Here is a 17,901-nt window from a genome sequence, read left to right as displayed (position 1 = left end):
GACAAATAGCAAGCTGACGCACTCTGTTCCCCTTAGTCGTGAGCCCTCCCTCATAAAGAAACGACTAAAACGGCCCTTTGAATATTCTTAATTAAACTGAACAGCCCCCACCCGCCGCGCAGGCCCTGAGAACATGAGTTATGGACATTTGAGGAGGAGAACCATCTTTTACGGGGCAGACATCAAATGCTCTGTGTCTCTTTTTATGTCACCCTACGGTCCGCATGTTGACGCTCATTATTCCCCTCCGAAAATCCATCTGGAATTTTGATGAGCGTGTTTTTGAAGGGAAAGAGGCCTGCAAACCACAGCGCAGGGATGTCTCGAAACAAAGGCATCCGTCTCTTCGCCTGCCTCTTGCGGTCGACAGCCACCCGCGTCTCGGAGGGCCTGTGTCTGTAATTCCAGTTCATGATGTAATTATTACAACCCGTTGGCCCTTTCTCATGGGCTTCTCATGGAAGTACTGGAGAACACTGGAGCTCGGGGCTCACGCCGCGCGGTGGTGTCTTAATTTGGGGGCGCAGAGACTGGCGATATCTGATTAGGCCTAGGCCTACTAACTAAATACTAACAACAAATAACAACGTAAACCCATGTCAACTTTAATAAAAACGGGAAAATATTATTGCTAATGTTATGATTATCATTATTTAACACCCAATCCCGATTTTGCCTATGATGGGACAATAAAAAATAAAATAAAGGGATGCGACTGTTTGTCAGAATCAATTTGCCACCAGAGGGAGTCTTGGTTAAATGACTTCCCATGGATCCATGAAGATAATGAGCATCTCCTCTCAGGTGGAGTGCTGGGCTTCGTTTCATATCATTTCATTATAATACACACCCTTACTCCGGTACAAAGTTAGATTTCCCTTTAACTTATTACTTCATACTTTGGACTTTAAATATAAAGTATGTCATTATTACTTCGTCGTATAACCATTGAGAAGACACCACATTGATGAATTGCTGTGGGTGGGAGGGGGGGGGGGGGGGGGAGTCATCGCCGGGTTCTGACTCGGTGAGTCATGCTGAACTGGTTGCTAACTATTAAAAAGGAGCTGCACCCAATAAACTTCGACGTGTGGGCATTGCCTAATGTTGTCACTGACAATAACCCCAGCCACTCGGGACTATAAAAGGCCGAATCGGTTCGCTCCCTTTAGATTTCTGTACAACAACTACACGTGTTCCGTTCAGACGCGAAGCCCGTCCCATTCCCTGCAGATCTTAAGGAGAAGGCGGAGGAGAGGGAGGAGGAGGAGGAGGAGGTGTAGCTGTCTTTTGTTACCTGTGTTGGAGTAGCCTACCTGGCTGCAGTTAGATACATGGGCCAGCTATAAGATGTCGTCTTGTGAGGGAAAGAGAAGCTGGCGATGCGCAAAGGCTTTCGTTCCAACTGAATTCGTGTTTGTTTGGCTTACTGTGTGATAGTGGGTCAGCCTGTTCTAGGATATCACTTCGTTAAAGGTAACTGTGCGGTGCAAGAAGCGAGGAGGGATAAGACACTTCCTCGGAGAACTCATTCACCTTTCAGGTCCGACCCTCTCTCCCTCTCTCCCTCTCTCCCTCTCTCCCTCTCTCCCTCCCTCTCTCTCTCTCTCTCTCTCTCTCTCTCTCTCTCTCTCTCTCTCTCTCTCTCTCTCTCTCTCTCTCTCTCTCTCTCTCTCTCTCTCTCTCTCTCTCTCTCTCTCTCTCTCTCTCTCTCTCTCTCTCTCGTTACATACTGGAGTCTCTACGCCGTGTATGTCACCTGCACAGGTTGGACCATGGATTTTAGACATTTGAAGTTTGCAAAGTTTCTCAGATTTCAATCCGTGGGAAACAGTCGATGTACGTCCATCTGGAAAGGTTAGGGTACCTCCACTGCCTGCCAAGGTGCGAACGAAACGTCTCCTTTCTGCTAATGCATGGCCTCAATACAACGTTTTGACGACCATGCACAGACCCCTCCGAAAGTGGAGTTTCTACGTCTTCCTGTGTCTTGGCATCATTTACACAAGACTTGGGTGAGTCGCACTAATACTTACTTAAACACTGTCGTCTGTTGTTTCCACTGATTGTTGTTCTATGACACGGCAGGACATCGTTGATACCGCAGGTGCCCACCTGCACCACCACGACCTTATCCTCCTCATAACGTTGCAAATGTTTTACCATGCATTTATTATTTCCTAATGAACAGGGTTAAAACTTTTGTTTATTCGTCACGGCTGCAGGAATGCGTAACCGGAGAGCGCAGATATTTGTCTATTTAACAACACGATCGATGTGAGCAGACCGCCGTAATCCAGCCGTCCCTGCAGCTCGCTTTGTTTCCCAGATCATTTGAGCCGCCGTGTCTGCTAATTCCTCTGTGCCGTGCATACCTACGTTTAAAAGCGGCAAACTTAAGTTGTATTTCCACATTCCGTAGCCCCAGACGAATCTTTTTTTTTTTTTTTTTACCTGTTTTGCAATACCTCACCTTGATGCATAAACACTGACAAGTTCTTTCCCCGTCTCTGCTTCCCCCTAGCGAGGCATACTAACTCTGGGGATTGTTTGTCAAACTACTGAAACACTGTGATATTCTCTATTATGGATAGGCCTACTGTTCAGGCCCTTGAAGGTAGGCCTGTAGGCCTCACTGAAAAAAAGTATAAACCTTAATAAAGTTTGCATTTATAATATGTAAGTTGCATATTAAGTTTGTATTTCCCAGTGTTGTGATCAGAGTGCAGCCATTCTTATTAAAATGGCACCCATCACTTTCGATTATTGGGGACCACTAAAGGCAGCCAGGTCCCAGGTGTTAACGAGCCCGTGTTACATGTTCTTAATCCTTGGAGCACGGTGTTGAGACTTTAGCAAGTGGAAAAAGTGAGTTAAAGTGAGCCATCTTACATCTGATTGGCCTTCAGCACATCACCTCGCGACGAGCTCCTTGTTAGCCAGGGGGATCCATCAGCGTACCCTCTTCATTTACAATGACGTCAACCATCCCAGGTGACGACTGACACCCCGCTGTACCGGCACAGGTAGAAGCACTCAACAAAAATACACATCAAAGCCCTTTGAAAAAAAAAAGAAAAGCCCATTCAGTTGGGAAAATGTGATAGAAGGATGTCTGAGGGTCATCACGCTTACCTATCTCCTTTTGGACGCTGCGTTATTTACCTTTACGCATCCAAATAAAGGGTTATTATAATAGACAATAAATAACATAATAATGATAATTACATTTAGCCAATATAAATGTCGGTTTTTATTTAAATATTCTAAATTGTATTTTAGGGGGGGGGGGGGATAATAAACGACGCTCCGGTGTCCGTCCGGGGAAACACGGTTCAACATCACCCCTATTGTCCTGCTGGGGCGAAGTGGGCGGATAGCGCTGTCTCTGCACTGCCCAATGGCAGACACGACTCTCGTGAGAGGGGAGAGAAGCACTTCTCTGCCATCTAAAATCCCTAAAACCAGCATCATTCCGGCTTGGGAACCGCACTCTGTAACAGCACCCTACCGCTAAGAGATGACAGAGCCCAGCTCCGCGCCCGCAGCACACGCACGGTCCCGGGAGCGAGGAGCGCCATAGCAGCACCGCCACTCAACGCGAGCACGTACAGGACCCCGCCGGACGCATCGCATCCCCCCCCCCCCCCCATCCCCCCGGTTCCCCCAAAAAAGAAGGCTGGAGACGCCGCTCTCATAGAAAGCAACCGTGCCGCCGAAGGAACTTAAAACCGGGGAATTAAAGGAGTTTATTCTGTCCGCTTGTTTTTTGGGTTCTTCCTCCTCTTCTTCCTCTTCCTCTTGCTCAGTACGAAACGGGCGATCTGCTCAATGTCATCATGATCATCTTCTCGTCGCGCAGTGTACTGCTGTCAGTCTACTACCCTCAGATCTTCCTCATCCTCACCAGTGGCAGCTACCTGTAAGTTGACCCCTCGTCGATCGGCTCCGGAGCAGCTCCGGTGCGTAAGGCGCTCCTGTCTCGCTCTGGTTGCGGCTCTTTTTTCAGGCTCGGGGTCGGATGGGATCCTTCTCGTGTAGTGTGTAGCATGCATGCTTGCGTTGAGCGTTTGCTCACCGCCGCTCCGTCTCTCAGACGCAGGTTGTTGGGTCGGTGGGAGAGTTTTAAGGGCAAGAGGAAGTCGGTGGAGAAGTTAAGCCAGTTATTTGGGATTCAACCATCGCATCCACTCGTTGGTACACGTTAACACTTAACAGGCGTGGGTTTTTTTTAGTTTGCCAACGCTTTTATCAATTGGATCTTATTGTTTCTGAAACAGTTAATTCGCTGTCGTTTCGTTATTCAACTCATCGAGACCCCCCCCCTGTGTCCTCGTGGTAATAGACGATCAGGTTGTGTTGAGAACATTCTGCAGGTGGATGTGCCCTGCACGACTCGTATCACGGCGTGGTGATTCCCCAGTCATTCATACAATCCGATTTGTATTTTCTTTCTCCCATGGAGTGGCAGAAACGTAGACCTATCAATTCAACTGAGATATTTTAGCCATGTTTTTTATGCGGGGAACACCAAGACACAACAGCTTTTACGCATGCACAGCCACCAGCCAGGCCTACCTGCCCGAGCTTGCGGAGGATTAGGCTACGTTTGCGCGTTACATCATCACTAGCAGATTCGACGTATTTAAAGGTTATCCTCTGGGTAGGCCTACACTGCTGCCACATCTAGACGAGAGATATGTGATCACGTCTCGCAGAAAACGAGACGCGCTTCACATGAGGATGCAACAACTCTGCGTGGTTTTAATGCATTCGACCATTGAGGATCATTCTAATGGGTTTCCAAAAAGGGTTTTTAACATAATGACTGAACCGTGCTACTCTCTGCCCTCCCTTCTGCCCGGGTTGCAGGAGACCCCAGATCTGGTGCAAAAATAGATGTGGTTTTTGGTTTTAGTTAAAAGTGGGCAACGGCTAAGTTTAGCGTTGGCCTGCACATTAAAACTACATACCATTGTTTGCTTTGATAATTTACAATACGCTATTCATCTCGGGCATCATCAAATGGCAGGCTGTGGGTTTTAGGGAGCACTTCTTTAAGACTAAATACACAAAAAGGAATGCGATGACCTGTCCTCACAGTCGGACCTGTTCTGATCTCCAGCCACAGCTAATTTAAAGGAGTGTTGTTCAACTCTCTAAATGTGCTAAACTGTATGGGTGGCAAATGAGCAGTCAACAGAGCGGATCAGCGGTGTGCCTACACGCTATCTGTCCATCAAGAGCCTCTCGCACTACTGCAAACTCCACAGAGGAATGTCACACCTAATTTACCAAAGGAATAAGTTGCAGAAAGTAGCCATGCGAATCGTTTTAATCTATACATTATTTGTACTTTCTTGTTTATAAATGTCACTTATAATCCACTATACAATATCATGCCTGAATACAATGCCACATGGTAAAACAGAAACAGTATTTTTGTAAAGAAAGTTAAATTGACGATATCACAATTGCAGACTACACATTGCCTGTTAATTACACTATCAATTATTGCCTCTAACCACAAAAATGAAATGGTATATTCTTCATGAAATAACCAAATACCAAGAACATATATGAATATACCACCAACTTACTGAATTTATTAATATTATCTATCACTTCTTGTCTATCAATGCTGGTTCAATCTCTCTCTCTCTCTCTCTCTCTCTCTCTCTCTCTCTCTCTCTCTCTCTCTCTCTCTCTCTCTCTCTCTCTCTCTCTCTCTCTCTCTCTCTCTCTCTCTCTCTCTCTCTCTCTCTCTCTCTCTCTCTCTCCCTCTCTCTCTCTCTCTCTCTCTCTCTCTCTCTCTCTCTCTCTCTCTCTCTCTCTCTCTCTCTCTCTCTCTCTCTCTCTCTCTCTCTCTCTCTCTCTCTCTCTCTCTCTCTCTCTCTCTCTCTCTCTCTCTCTCTCTCTCTCTCTCCCTCTCTCTATCTGTTCCCAGTCTCAAAATGCACTCGTTGTACCGGTGTTTCGGCCCTTTGTAATAACAAAGAATGAATGGTGTAACACTAACACACACGTTTCGTGTGTGTTAGTGTTACACCATTCATGAAAATGTTGAGCAGAACAAGCGTACGCAGAGCTGTGAGACCAGAGCTAAGTGTCCTACTGTCTACTGTCTAGCAGATCTCTGAGCTGCGCTGCGATCTGCCTCTGCCATACCAGCAGTCATCGCTAAGCAAACAGAATGGCATTTGTGCACTTTGATGATGCAGGGATTTAGAAGCTTAGCTGTGGAATTCTCTGTTGTGCGGTGTCTGATAGTTTGGGGATGGAACGCGTTAGACGTTGCAGAGATCATGTGAATTAGCCCGTTGGTCAGCGGCTGCACCGGGCCGTTTCGGATGGTGCAGTTGAGTTCGTTACACTTGGGAGTGTCACAGCATAAAGTTCTGTATTTTTGTAATTTATGCAAAATCTTGCCGTTGGTTTAGTTTCGTGTTTTCACCATGTTCAATGTAGTGATGCGAAAAAGGCAACCAAACAAAAACATAACCAAAACAAACATAGTGGAGGGTCAGACAAGGTCAACTGAGTGTGACCCCGTTGGATAATGTCGTTTTGTTACTCTGACAACGTAAATAAAGTTATTAGTTTCGAAACAAACGGGACGACCTTAAGAGTTGGAGTTCCCCAAATACTGTAGGCCTATTTATTTATTTCTCTAAATCCCTTTTCTTTCCCAATTTGTTTGATATCCAATATTGAATTTGAAATAAATGTATAACATTGTAGCTCTACATTATCTAAGCTATGTGGTCATTAGGACCAATATGCTTAATTTAAACCATTTGTATTGCATAAAAACTTCTTCACGGGTGAATTATTAACCTTCTACACAGCTCATCCACATCCAATTGCTTTGACTTTATCATGACTTTTTTATAGTTACACCGAAATAACTTAAATAGTGTTTCTAAACTGACCAGTAGTTTCTTATGAACTAGAAGTCAGCTCCCTCCGCCTAATCATCCCATCATTCCCCTCCACTATACCTTATGTTCCTCCACTCTCATCCATGGCTCTACTGATTCACGTTCAATACTATATATATCATATTTATATTTTACATTGCAGTGACACACAACCCTTCTCTGCTTTCCATGCTCGTGGTGTAGCCCGCAGGCCCTGACGTCACACTTCAAAGCCACCGTCCGCCTCCGTGCGCGTTTTACTGCTCCCTGTGCCTGACATATTTGAAAAGTAGGCTATGCATCTGCAGGGTTACACAAGTTGTTGTTTTTTGGTGATGGCTATAAACATAGGGGAGCCTACAGTGCTTTGCCCATGTTATTTTATATGTTTTGCTGGAATATGCTCTTTGGCGTAGTCTCCGTGTTTTGCAGAAGCGTTTCATGATGCGTTATGATGTTATCACGTTCGGCCATAAAGTGATCATTGAGATAATAAAGAAAACATTAAAGGCAGGGCACCGGTTTCTGTTTGAATACGTACAATGTGATATAAAGTCCTAATTAAATAATGACGATAGAGACGGTAGTGGGATTAGGTATGGGCAGGTTTTTTTCCAGCAGCTTTAAAAAGCAGAGAACAAGAGTAAACACACTTGCAAAAATAATCATGAGGGGCACTATGCGTTTGTGTGCCATTTCTTTTGGTGAAGGAGTGAAAGTTGGCTTTTCGAATTTGAGGAGATTGATCTGTGAAAGGAGGCCGTCTGCCAGCCATTTCATGCCACTGTATTACCTCGCAATTAACGTAAAAAAAAAATCCCCATCATCGTTGCTGTTGGTATCGCCAGCCAAACCAAGGCGGTCGGATTCCACCGTCAGTAATCAAATAAGCTCTCCAACTCTCTCTCTCTCTCTCTCTCTCTCTCTCTCTCTCTCTCTCTCTCTCTCTCTCTCTCTCTCTCTCTCTCTCTCTCTCTCTCTCTCTCTCTCTCTCTCTCTCTCTCTCTCTCTCTCTCTCTCTCTCTCTCTCTCTCTCTCTCTCTCTCTCTCTCTCTCTGGGCTGGCGAGGCGTGCTGCCTTGCGCTCGTCTTTCCTTTCTTTGCAATATTGTATCGGGTTTTTGGTTAGGCCTATTTGGTTTGATTGACCTCTTATCCATCAAGTGGAAATGCGCTTTATGTAGCAGTAGGGCTTTCAGTAGACGATGGAACTCTCATCCATCATTGGCTCAATTGAATCCGATTCTGGAGAGTCTCAGTTATGTGAGTCAGTCTCACCGACTACTAGAAGTTGTAACTGGCATTTTGTGTGTGTTGGTGTGTGTTTGTGCGCGCGCGCGCGTGCGGGGCCATTGGCCAACTGTGTGTTTCAACGTGCAAGATTGCGTGTTCAATCTGTCTGTGAGCGAACACAAGGGATGAGCTGTTTGTTCTGTGCGCTTGTTGGAGTGTGTGTTACCGTTTGTGAGTAACACAGGAAAAAGGCGAGAAAGGGTTATAAAAACACGCGTGTGCCGTGAACCGTAAACCCAGCGCATACACGTCAATCTCTCGTGACCGAGCATCATTAAGCTTGTTCTAGACGCTCGTTCGCAGACAACGTGCCTGCACGCGGGTGTGCGTGCGTGTGTTTCTGTGTGTGTGTGTACGTGTGTGTGTGTGTGCGCGCGTGTGTGGTGATATGTGACGCTGTACGTTTCTATCCTCTCTCAGGGCCCTGTCCTCCGTGGTGGCGCTGGGAGCCAACATCATCTGCAACAAGATCCCGGGGCTGGCGCCTCGCCAGCGGGCCATCTGCCAGAGCCGGCCCGACGCCATCATCGTGGTTGGCGAGGGCGCCCAGCTGGGCATCAATGAGTGTCAGTACCAGTTCCGCTACGGCCGCTGGAACTGCTCGGCGCTAGGCGAGAGGACGGTCTTCGGTCAGGAGCTGCGAGTAGGTCAGTCTGCTCTCCGCTCTCCCCCGTGTCCTAGTTCGCAACCAGTGTTGCCAGATTGGGCCAAACCTCCTGCCCAATCTGGCAACACTGGCAGCAACCGTAACCCTGGCGATGCTTGTTGTGGTTGATGATGCTTGAGTTATGCGATGTTGTGTGTCAAGAATGTGTTGGTGGCACTCAGTAACCAGGGAAACATGGAGGTGTGCAAAGAAATAATTATTAGGGGGGGAAACACCCAGAGGCGAACACATTGCATAAGGGGACTAATAAGAAATTATGACAAATGACAAATAACTAGCAATGAATGGAATGTAATCGTTCTCGAGTGACAATGGTGTCAAGTGCGTCAATATTATGTCGACAAGTATTTCAGATGAATTTGGTAGGACTTATGCAGCTATAATTGCTGAGTTCGTTTTGTTGCATATGAGCTGGTATGCATAAATCACACTGAAAGGCCCCCGATAAGACCAAACCAAGTATAACAATTGGAACAAAGAGAAAACGCAAAAATTAATTAACTCAGGGAACAGCACCTGGTCTCTGGGCTCTTTTGTGTTCTTGATAGCGTTTAGTGGGATGCTGATGTCACGACCCCCGTTTCATAGATCTTCAAGGACGTTTCACTGCCTGTTTTGGCTGTTTCTGCAGAGGAATGTTTGGCGGATAGTTGTTGGGTGGCAGTGCAGAGCTTGTAATATATTGGGCTGACACACAACTCCCTGCCCCAGAGTGGTTACCTAACCAGGCCGAAAAGCCCTTGATGGTTTACCTGTTAAACGTACTTAGAGCAGGCGATTGCACATGGTGCATTTTCCGACACTCAGAGGAAGAAGTATAGGTTGTTGTCCCTTCTTCACCTCGATTGTGGTCGTGTTATTGTGTTAGAGTGGCGTGTGGTGTGTGTTTATGCATATGTGTATGTCTGTCAGTGTATGGTATGTATTTGTTTCTCAACGTGTGTATGTGTGTGTGTATGTTTGTGTGTGCATGCATGTGGGTGCGCGTGTGTGCGGTGAAGATGAGGGACATGCTGTTTTATGGGTTGCCTCTGCCTTCGAAAAAGTGGATACCCTGGCTTCCCTGTGGTTCATTGAATTGTCACTGAACCACTGAAAAACATCTGTTCACGCAAAAAAGAAGAATGTAAAAAAAAAAGAGATTTGACGTTTGTGACTTGTGTGTAGGAGAAGAACGCGGGAACCGTTTTTGGAAGGTCTCCGATCACTACAGCTACCTTTTGCTAAACCCTAACAAGACAAGAAAACACCCCTTTTTTTTGGACTGAAGAAGCACGTCACATTGTAGACCTGATTATCCTGTGTGAAAGCACTGCGGTATTTCCCTCGAAAAGTGTCAATAATTCCCAGTACTCCAAGTACCCATCCCCATGCAACCATCCCCGCACTGGGAAATATGTCCCTCCACAAGCCCAAAAAAAAACCCAGGCTCCACACACATCACAGAATGAAAATTCAAACCAGCAAGGCGTCCTCTCTCCATCGGGGAAACTCGCTCAGTTGTAGAAGCATCTAGGAGGTTAAAAGCATTGCTCAAGAGAGAAAGGGCCTGCTCTGCCATTGATTTCCAATCCGTCCCCGCAGTCTCCCGTTCCAGTGACACTGTTGTGTTTCCTCAGCCCGGTTCTGGTTTGCGTTGCGCTGGGGTCTCTCTAATCCAACCCCTCGGTTGAGATGCCTGCCGACCCTTCCATGGCTGGACCAAAGTTATGGAAAAGCTACCGAAGAAAGACGGGGGTTTGTGGAGGGCCCTAATGGGGAAAACGTATGGTTGAAAGAGGATCTCGCAAATGAGGAGACAACTAATGGTATTATTGCAGAGAATGGCTGTTGAAAACCAAAATAGATGGACACATCTGTTGTTAATCGAGCTAAATTGGTTGTGTCCATGGCTATATGGTGTACGGGAGTCAGTACATACAAGCAGCGCAAGACCTGGAAGAAGACAAACATTTACATTCGGGAAAGGCCGTGTTTGAAAAACCTGGCACTCGGTTATGTTTGCGTAGATTTTGTTTTACGGAGACTTCAATGCGTTTCCCTTTTTTCTCCATTTGGGAGATGTTTTGTTGCTGTTACAGTGTGGTTGATGTTTAGTCCAGCGGCTCTGTTAACAATCACTGCTCTTTAAGGGGCGTAGCTGCACTCTGCTCTCAAAAAGCATTTTCTCTTTGTTGTGAATGTGCTCGTTTGAAATTTCTCTTTGCTTTAATTCTCCTCACCACTTACCGTCTCATCTCTTGGATTCTCTCTCTCTCTCGCTCTCTCTCTCTCGCACTCTCTTTTCATTTTTTTTTTCTCTCTCTCTCTCTCTCTCTCTCTCTCTCTCTCTCTCTCTCTCTCTCTCTCTCTCTCTCTCTCTCTCTCTCTCTCTCTCTCTCTCTCTCTCTCGCTCTCTCTCTCTCTCTCTCTCTCTCTCTTCCCCTTTGCCTATTGATCTTTGAGGACATCAGAAACGGATTATGCCCTAGTTTGTCTGTAGTGTGGTGGTTGGACTCTTTTATTCATGGTCAAGGTTTTCTTTTACATCCCAAAATGCTTTTTAACTTATGGGTGGATCTTTGAATATTTAACAATTATTCCCGGGAAAGCTTCCTTCATTTTCAAAAAGTCTCATGCAAACGGTCTCATATTTAACGTGGTGATGACAAATTATTGGCCATTCTGCAGCCCGGCTGGAAGATCCAGCCCTGTGTCCTTGGACTATGGCCCGCCAGACACCGTGATGATGCACGTGGGATACACATCACTGATTGGCCAGGGACGCATGTCCGTGATTGGCCGCTTCTGTTGAGGATTTCCTTTTTTCCCTCCCCGGCCAATGGCGCGCCAGATCAAACACGGCACAGCCACGTACAGCAGTGCTGTACGTGGGAAAACGATGGGGAGGAGAGTGCTCACTGAGCGTCGTGTCAGAGTCCCACTCGGTCACTGACGAAGAACACACAGACGCAGCCACAGCTGCTGCTGCAGCAAAGCACAGCCCGGGCCGCGGGAGTCGGGCAGGCCGTGGAAAAGCCGGGGGCCCGCTCACAGAAGTCTTTCATGAGCGTGTTGTCAGAATGCCACTGGGCGCCGCCGTGTTCTTGGGTTTAGTTTCCAGCGCTTGTTCTCTTCTGATTGAGGACGTCACCATGTTCCCCCCCCCCGAAACGTTCTCCCAGGCTGCGTCTTGTATGTTTGACGAGGGCATGCCTAGCGTGGCATATGAAATCATGGAACCCCCCCCCCCCCTTTCCCCTTTGACAGAATGTTCCGACCCCCACCAATCTGCAAATTCCCACATCATCATCATAATCAAGCGGAGTAGAAAAGCCATCCGCCTTCTGCTCCCATCGAAGCTCTCCGTTCAAATCCCTCAAATTACGAACACGAGAGTCCTCCGCGCCCCTCCTTCTGCACAGGGGATCCAGTGTGAGTTCTGGATCTGGTGGCAGAAGATGCCTACATCAGTTTTCTTCTCAGTTTTTTCTTTTTTTTCCCCCCTAAGAGGCCAAAGATCGGTCGACCGCAAGTTTGATGCTGCAGTCTCTGCGCTCTGCCTCTCTGAGCTCCTGGGAGACCCCGTTACTGGTCTGGAGCCGTAGGTCGGATAGCATCAGCTCTCCCCGAGACAGCAGACGCTAATAGCAGGGGGGAGGGAGGGCTACAGGGCACCTCCCCAAGTCTCCATTCCTGTTGTGAGGAGGAAGGGTCTGTCCAGTCTTTGGTTGCAGACAAAAGGACATTTGATATTTCTATCTTTATTCGGTTGTAAATAGAAATATGTGTTTGGGAAAAAGAGCCAGCTTCTGGCAAATTCTCAGATGCTTGACACGAGAGCCGAACATGACTCTGAATGGTAGGTGGATGGATGGGGTGGAAAAGTGGAAAGCACCCTGGTCATGTTTCGATTCCAATCCCTCAACAACAATTTATCTGTTGTGGGACAAAAAACGAGTTGGCTACCCCCCTAAATATACTCCTACTTACAAAGTGGAGCACGATGATTTTTGTGTTTTCCTCATGCGATTCCTTAGTCCATCCTTTCAATTGCGTTGGCATCGGCGACTGCACCTACAGTTTGGCTACAATGTGGAGCAAATTATCTCGCGTTAACAGGGAGGGCTGTTCTGGACACGGCACGTTGCAGCCTATTAAGAAGTCATAATAGAATTAGAGGGGTAATCCAGCCCACGAGCCAACCGAGCGGGGGGCTGCTGGCTGACAGGCCCGGTGGACGGGCCCGGCAGACACCGCTGATCCACAAATTACCATCCACCGCCCTGGTCCCAAGATGGAGGGAAAATATCGTAGCGCTCGTCAAAAAACTGGTCCCAGCTAATCCCGCAACAATCAATTTGATCACTCACACACATACCCATGCATAGATATACACACACAAACACACACGCACATAGATACACAAACACACACGCATGTATTCAGACACACACACACACACACACACACACACACACAGACACACACACACACACATACACACACACACACGCACACATGCACATGGACACACATGGACACACACACACATACACACACACACATACACAGACACACACACACACACAGACACACACACACACACGGACACACACGCAAACACAAACTAATTCAGTATTCAGATTGTAATTTAATATCCGTAGATCGAAAAACAGATAACGGATTAGTTACCAAAAACACAACCCACAAATGGTGTCCTGAACATTTGGCTGTCAAGGGCATTCTGCTCAAGCACGCTCACAGTTTCCCCCCTCCTCCAGTGGGGAAACCGCCTGCGACAGGGCCGGCCGTAGCTCCAAGAGGACGCAGCGCAAGGTGCTCAAACAGCTCCACCTTCACTCAGGTCAAGTCGCCGTGTCGCTTGATGTTCGCGATAAGGACTTCGAAAACGGACACCCTTTCAACAGCCATGCTCAGCATCAAAGGGCCCCTGGGGCCCTCCAAACCGGACCACCGCCCCTGTAATAAAGCAGGGCCCCTCCACTCCAGTTACTCTGTTTAACTTTCCAGCCAGTTTGTCACCATCTTGATTCATGCCCCTCTTCTCCTCAAAGGGCCTTCTTGTTGTTGGGCCCGCTGTGAAATATTGCAAGGATAGATCAATGGCCGACCCTGCCGCCACCGCCGCTGGCAGGCCTCACAGGAGGGGCCGGTGTCCTGGCGGGTATAGGGGGGGGGGGGCGGGGGGCAGGTGGACCCGGCCCCTGGCCTTCCCCGGCCTCACTCTCATGACAGCTTGGATTAGAATGTATCAGCTCTTTAAAGTGGACGGCGACCGCAGCGGGCGGGAGCCAAGCGCGCACGGCAACACGCTGCCGTGGATACGGCGCTCTGGCAACACGCTGCCGTGTGGTTGTTTGCGGAAGGAGACGGAAAGGGAAAAGTCTCTTTTTTTACTCTGTGACCTACATTGCACCACATTCTCTCTCGCTCTCGTCTCTCTCTCCCTTTCTCTCTCTCGCTCGCACTCGCTCTCTCTTTCTTTATCTCCCTCTCTCTCTCTCTCTCTCTCTTCCCATGTCTAGCTTCGCTCTCTCTCCCTCTCTATCTCTCTCTCTCCCTCTCTATCTCTCTCTCTCCCCTTCTCTCTCGCTAACACTCTCTCTCTCTTTCTCTGTCTTTCGCTCTCTCTCCCTTTCTCTCTCTCTCGCTCGCACTCGCTCTCTCTTTCTCTCTCTCTCATTCTCTCCCCGTGTCTCCCTTTCTCTCTCTCTGTTTCCCTCAGACCCACCTCATTCCTCCTCTCTCCATTCATCTTATTTTTTCTCTCTCTTCCTTTTTCTACTTCCCACAACCTGATGTGGACGGCCAGTGAGTTATGGCCCCTCGCCCCATTTTTCATGACCAGAATCACACAAACTGAAGGGGGGGGGGGGGGGGGGGGGAGAGAGAGAGAGAGAGAGACAGAGACAGAGAGAGAGAGACAGACAGAGGGAGGAAGGGACAGACGGACAGAGAGAGAAAGAACGCTCAAGAGAGAGAAAAAGAGAGAGAAAGAGAGGGAGAAAACCAGAGAGAGCAAAACAGAGACAGACAGAGGGAGAAAGGGACAGACAGAGGGAGGGAGAAAGGGACAGACAGACAGAGGGAGAAAGGGACAGACAGACAGAGGGAGAAAGGGAAAGACAGAGAATAAGAACATCCAAGAGAGAGAGAGAGAGAGAGAGAGAGACATGGGGGGGACGACATGAGTGTGCGTGTCCTGTATCCCGCCACTCGTCCCTGAATAATGGCCTCCTGTGCGGGACTAGAAGAATGGGTGGGCGGACCACGCAGACGGCTGGAGAGGTCCAGTCGAGGAATGCTCCTCTACACGTCGGACGAAGGGAGGGAGGGGGGGGAGAGGTAGGGGGGGGTGAAGACAGGAGGAGGGACGGCGGCTACAAGGGTGAGACAAAGGTGCTGGGGGAGGAGGGGGGTTTGGGGTTTGATGGGAGGTCACTTCCTTATTTATTTTGCTCCTCTTTGACAGTACTGCCTCTCGGCCGACGGCACCTCCTTATCTCCTCCTCTCCCCCGGGGGGTGAATGATGGCGGTGGAGCTACGGGCGTTTGCCTGTTTGTTCTTGTGTCTGGACGCGAGGGACGTACGCCCTGCGGAGCGAGAGTTCAGACGAGCAAACGTTGATAAGACCGGACACCTGGACTAACGCTACTTTGGGGGGGGGGGGGGGGGGGGTACGTCTCGCCCGTGAGAGTTATGACACGCCGCTGGTTCTGCAGACGTTTCGTTGGAGTCAGCCTGTGCCGTGATTGGCCTGTCGCTCTTACCCCTCTTCCAATTGGTCGGAGTCAGCAAAAACAAAAGAACACAGGTCCTTTTGAATTATTGCTTTTTCAGCCAGCTGAACATTTTCATTGTTGAGGCTTGAGCATGTTCATTCATTGTTCTTGTTAAATCTTGTTGGACGCCTTGCTGTAAAAATGACCGAAGAGACCTTCAGAAAAAGGGTGGGCTAAGTACACGCAGCCCCAAGGCAAAGTGAACCTCGTAAATCGAGGCGCAGAATGGAGTGAATTTGTTAACCTCGGTTACCCGTGACATCTTGGCACTATCAAAACCGTTATCTGACTGCGATCGCTCCCCTTGTTTTCACTGCAGTCCCAAAAGTAAATGTTGCCTTAAAACCAAAAAAAAGGGATCTTGGAAACACAGTGTTTTTTCTGTGTGTTTTCTCCCCGTGTCTGACATGTTGATGTATGTGTACACTCCTTGTTTAATAAAGACAGCCTAAACACCATTCCTCCACTTGAGTGGCTTTTTCAAGAGCACACAAGTGGATACCCTGACTCCACCCCAACCCCCGCCCAGAAAAACAATCATTATGACACTGCCAGAAACTCGTTTTTTTCCTACACCCCTCCCACTCTCTCCATCTGTCTGTCTATCTGTCCCTATGTCTGTGTACAAGGCGATATCCGTCATCCAGGCGGTGCAGGTATCTCTCTTGACGGCCTCACAAAGGTCACAGTGTTCCCCGACGAAAACCACCACGACGACGCGGGAAGACAGTCCGTTTGCCCGTATCGCAGGTAGACCCGACTGCCGCATTCCTCAACCCAGCATGGGGAGGCTAGGACGAGGGTTGAGCAAACGTTCCAGTGTTTGATGCAGCTTGAAGAGGCTGTGTACATTGTTGCCATGGCGGAGCTATGGCGGAGAAGTGGGCTGTTTTTTTGCGGCTATCATCATGTGGGCAGACCTAATCCTCCTCCTCCGTATGGGTTCAAGGGAAACTGAACGTCGGCGTGGGTGTGTGAGTGTGTGAGTGTGTGAGTGTGGTGTTGAGTTTGTGTGTGTGTTGAGTGTGTTTGTGTGTGTTTGTTTGAGAGGGACATTAAGAGAGAGTGTGCGTGTGTGTGTGTGTGTGTGTGTGTGTGTGTGTGTGTGTGTGTGTGTGTGTGTTGGGTACGTTGAGAGTGTCCTGGTGGAAATGTGTCGTTTTTTTTTCCCCTGAAGTTTGTCAGATAAGGACGGTGCTCTGGGACTTTGGTAATCTACAATGTGTGGGCTGTGGTACCAATGGCTTGGTAAAGGTCATCTCTCTCTCTCTCTCTCCCCCTCCCTCCCTCCCTCCCTCCCTCCCTCCCTCCCTCCCTCTCTCTCTCTCTCTCTCTCTCTCTCTCTCTCTCTCTCTCTCTCTCTCTCTCTCTCTCTCAGATTGTCGTGTCCTGCCCACGGCCTGTGTCTGTATCTAGGGTGTGGTGGAGTGGGGGGGAGGGGGGGGTAACGTGTCCTCCCCCCCTCCCTCCCTCCACCCACAGTCTCCTGTGCCTGTTCATTCAGCAGCTCTTCCTATGTCTTCTTAAGCCAATGTCTGTGTGTCTGTGTGGGCAGAGGTCGCTAACGCACACACATACACACACACACACACACACACACACACGCGCGCGCGCGCACGCACGCACGCACGCACGCACGCACGCACGCACGCACGCACGCACACACTCAGCCCCTCTCTCACTGGCTGTCACATAAGCACACAGAAACATACATGCACTCTCTCACCCACGTTCTCTCTCTCACTGGAAAACGCTCACAAACACACACACAAACACACACAGACACACACACACACAAACACACACAAACACACACAGACACACACACACACACACACTCACACACGCCCTCGACCGCTGTTTGCTGACAGGGCCTGCAGGGTCGCTCAGGGCCCAGGGCTCTCTGCTTGTTGTGTCACCATCTACCCTCCCCCCCTCCCCCCCCACCCCCCCCCCTCCCCCACCCCCCCCCCCCCCCCAAACCCACCGACCGACCCACCAGCCGACCCCTCCTTCACCTCCTCCTCTCCCTGCCCCCCCGCAGACACGCCAGGCCCTCTGCGTACGTACGTGTGTGTGAGGGAGTGCGTGTGTGGGTGTGTGCGTGTGTATGTGCACGTGTGTGTGTGTGCGCGTGTGTGTATGTGTGTTTGTGTGTGTGTGTGCGTGTGTGTGAAAGCCAGAGTATCTGAGTGACTGTACGTGTGTGTGAGGGAATGCGTGTGTGTGTGTGTGT

The 17,901-nt window shown here is 48.9% G+C and overlaps 1 protein-coding gene across 2 annotated transcripts in view; it reads left to right on the top strand.

Annotated features, from left to right (window-relative positions):
- The first annotated feature begins 1,644 nt into the window (after positions 1–1,644).
- The window catches only part of wnt7bb (wingless-type MMTV integration site family, member 7Bb), a 30,316-nt gene continuing 14,059 nt past the window's right edge, over positions 1,645–17,901 (top strand). The window contains exons 1-2 of one of the 2 annotated variants that reach the window (XM_030366916.1): positions 1,645–2,015; positions 8,633–8,859. In XM_030366916.1, coding sequence (XP_030222776.1) covers positions 1,945–2,015; positions 8,633–8,859 — 298 coding nt within the window. In that variant the 5' untranslated portion in view covers positions 1,645–1,944. Of the gene's footprint in view, positions 2,016–3,652; positions 3,923–8,632; positions 8,860–17,901 lie in introns of those variants that run through there. The other variant, XM_030366915.1, reaches the window with a different exon arrangement.

Source organism: Gadus morhua, chromosome 9 (genome assembly GCF_902167405.1).
Source record: "Gadus morhua chromosome 9, gadMor3.0, whole genome shotgun sequence".
Taxonomy (NCBI): Eukaryota; Metazoa; Chordata; class Actinopteri; order Gadiformes; family Gadidae; genus Gadus; species Gadus morhua.
Note: the sequence above shows the minus strand (reverse complement) of the source record. Positions and strands in the feature narration are given on the sequence as shown.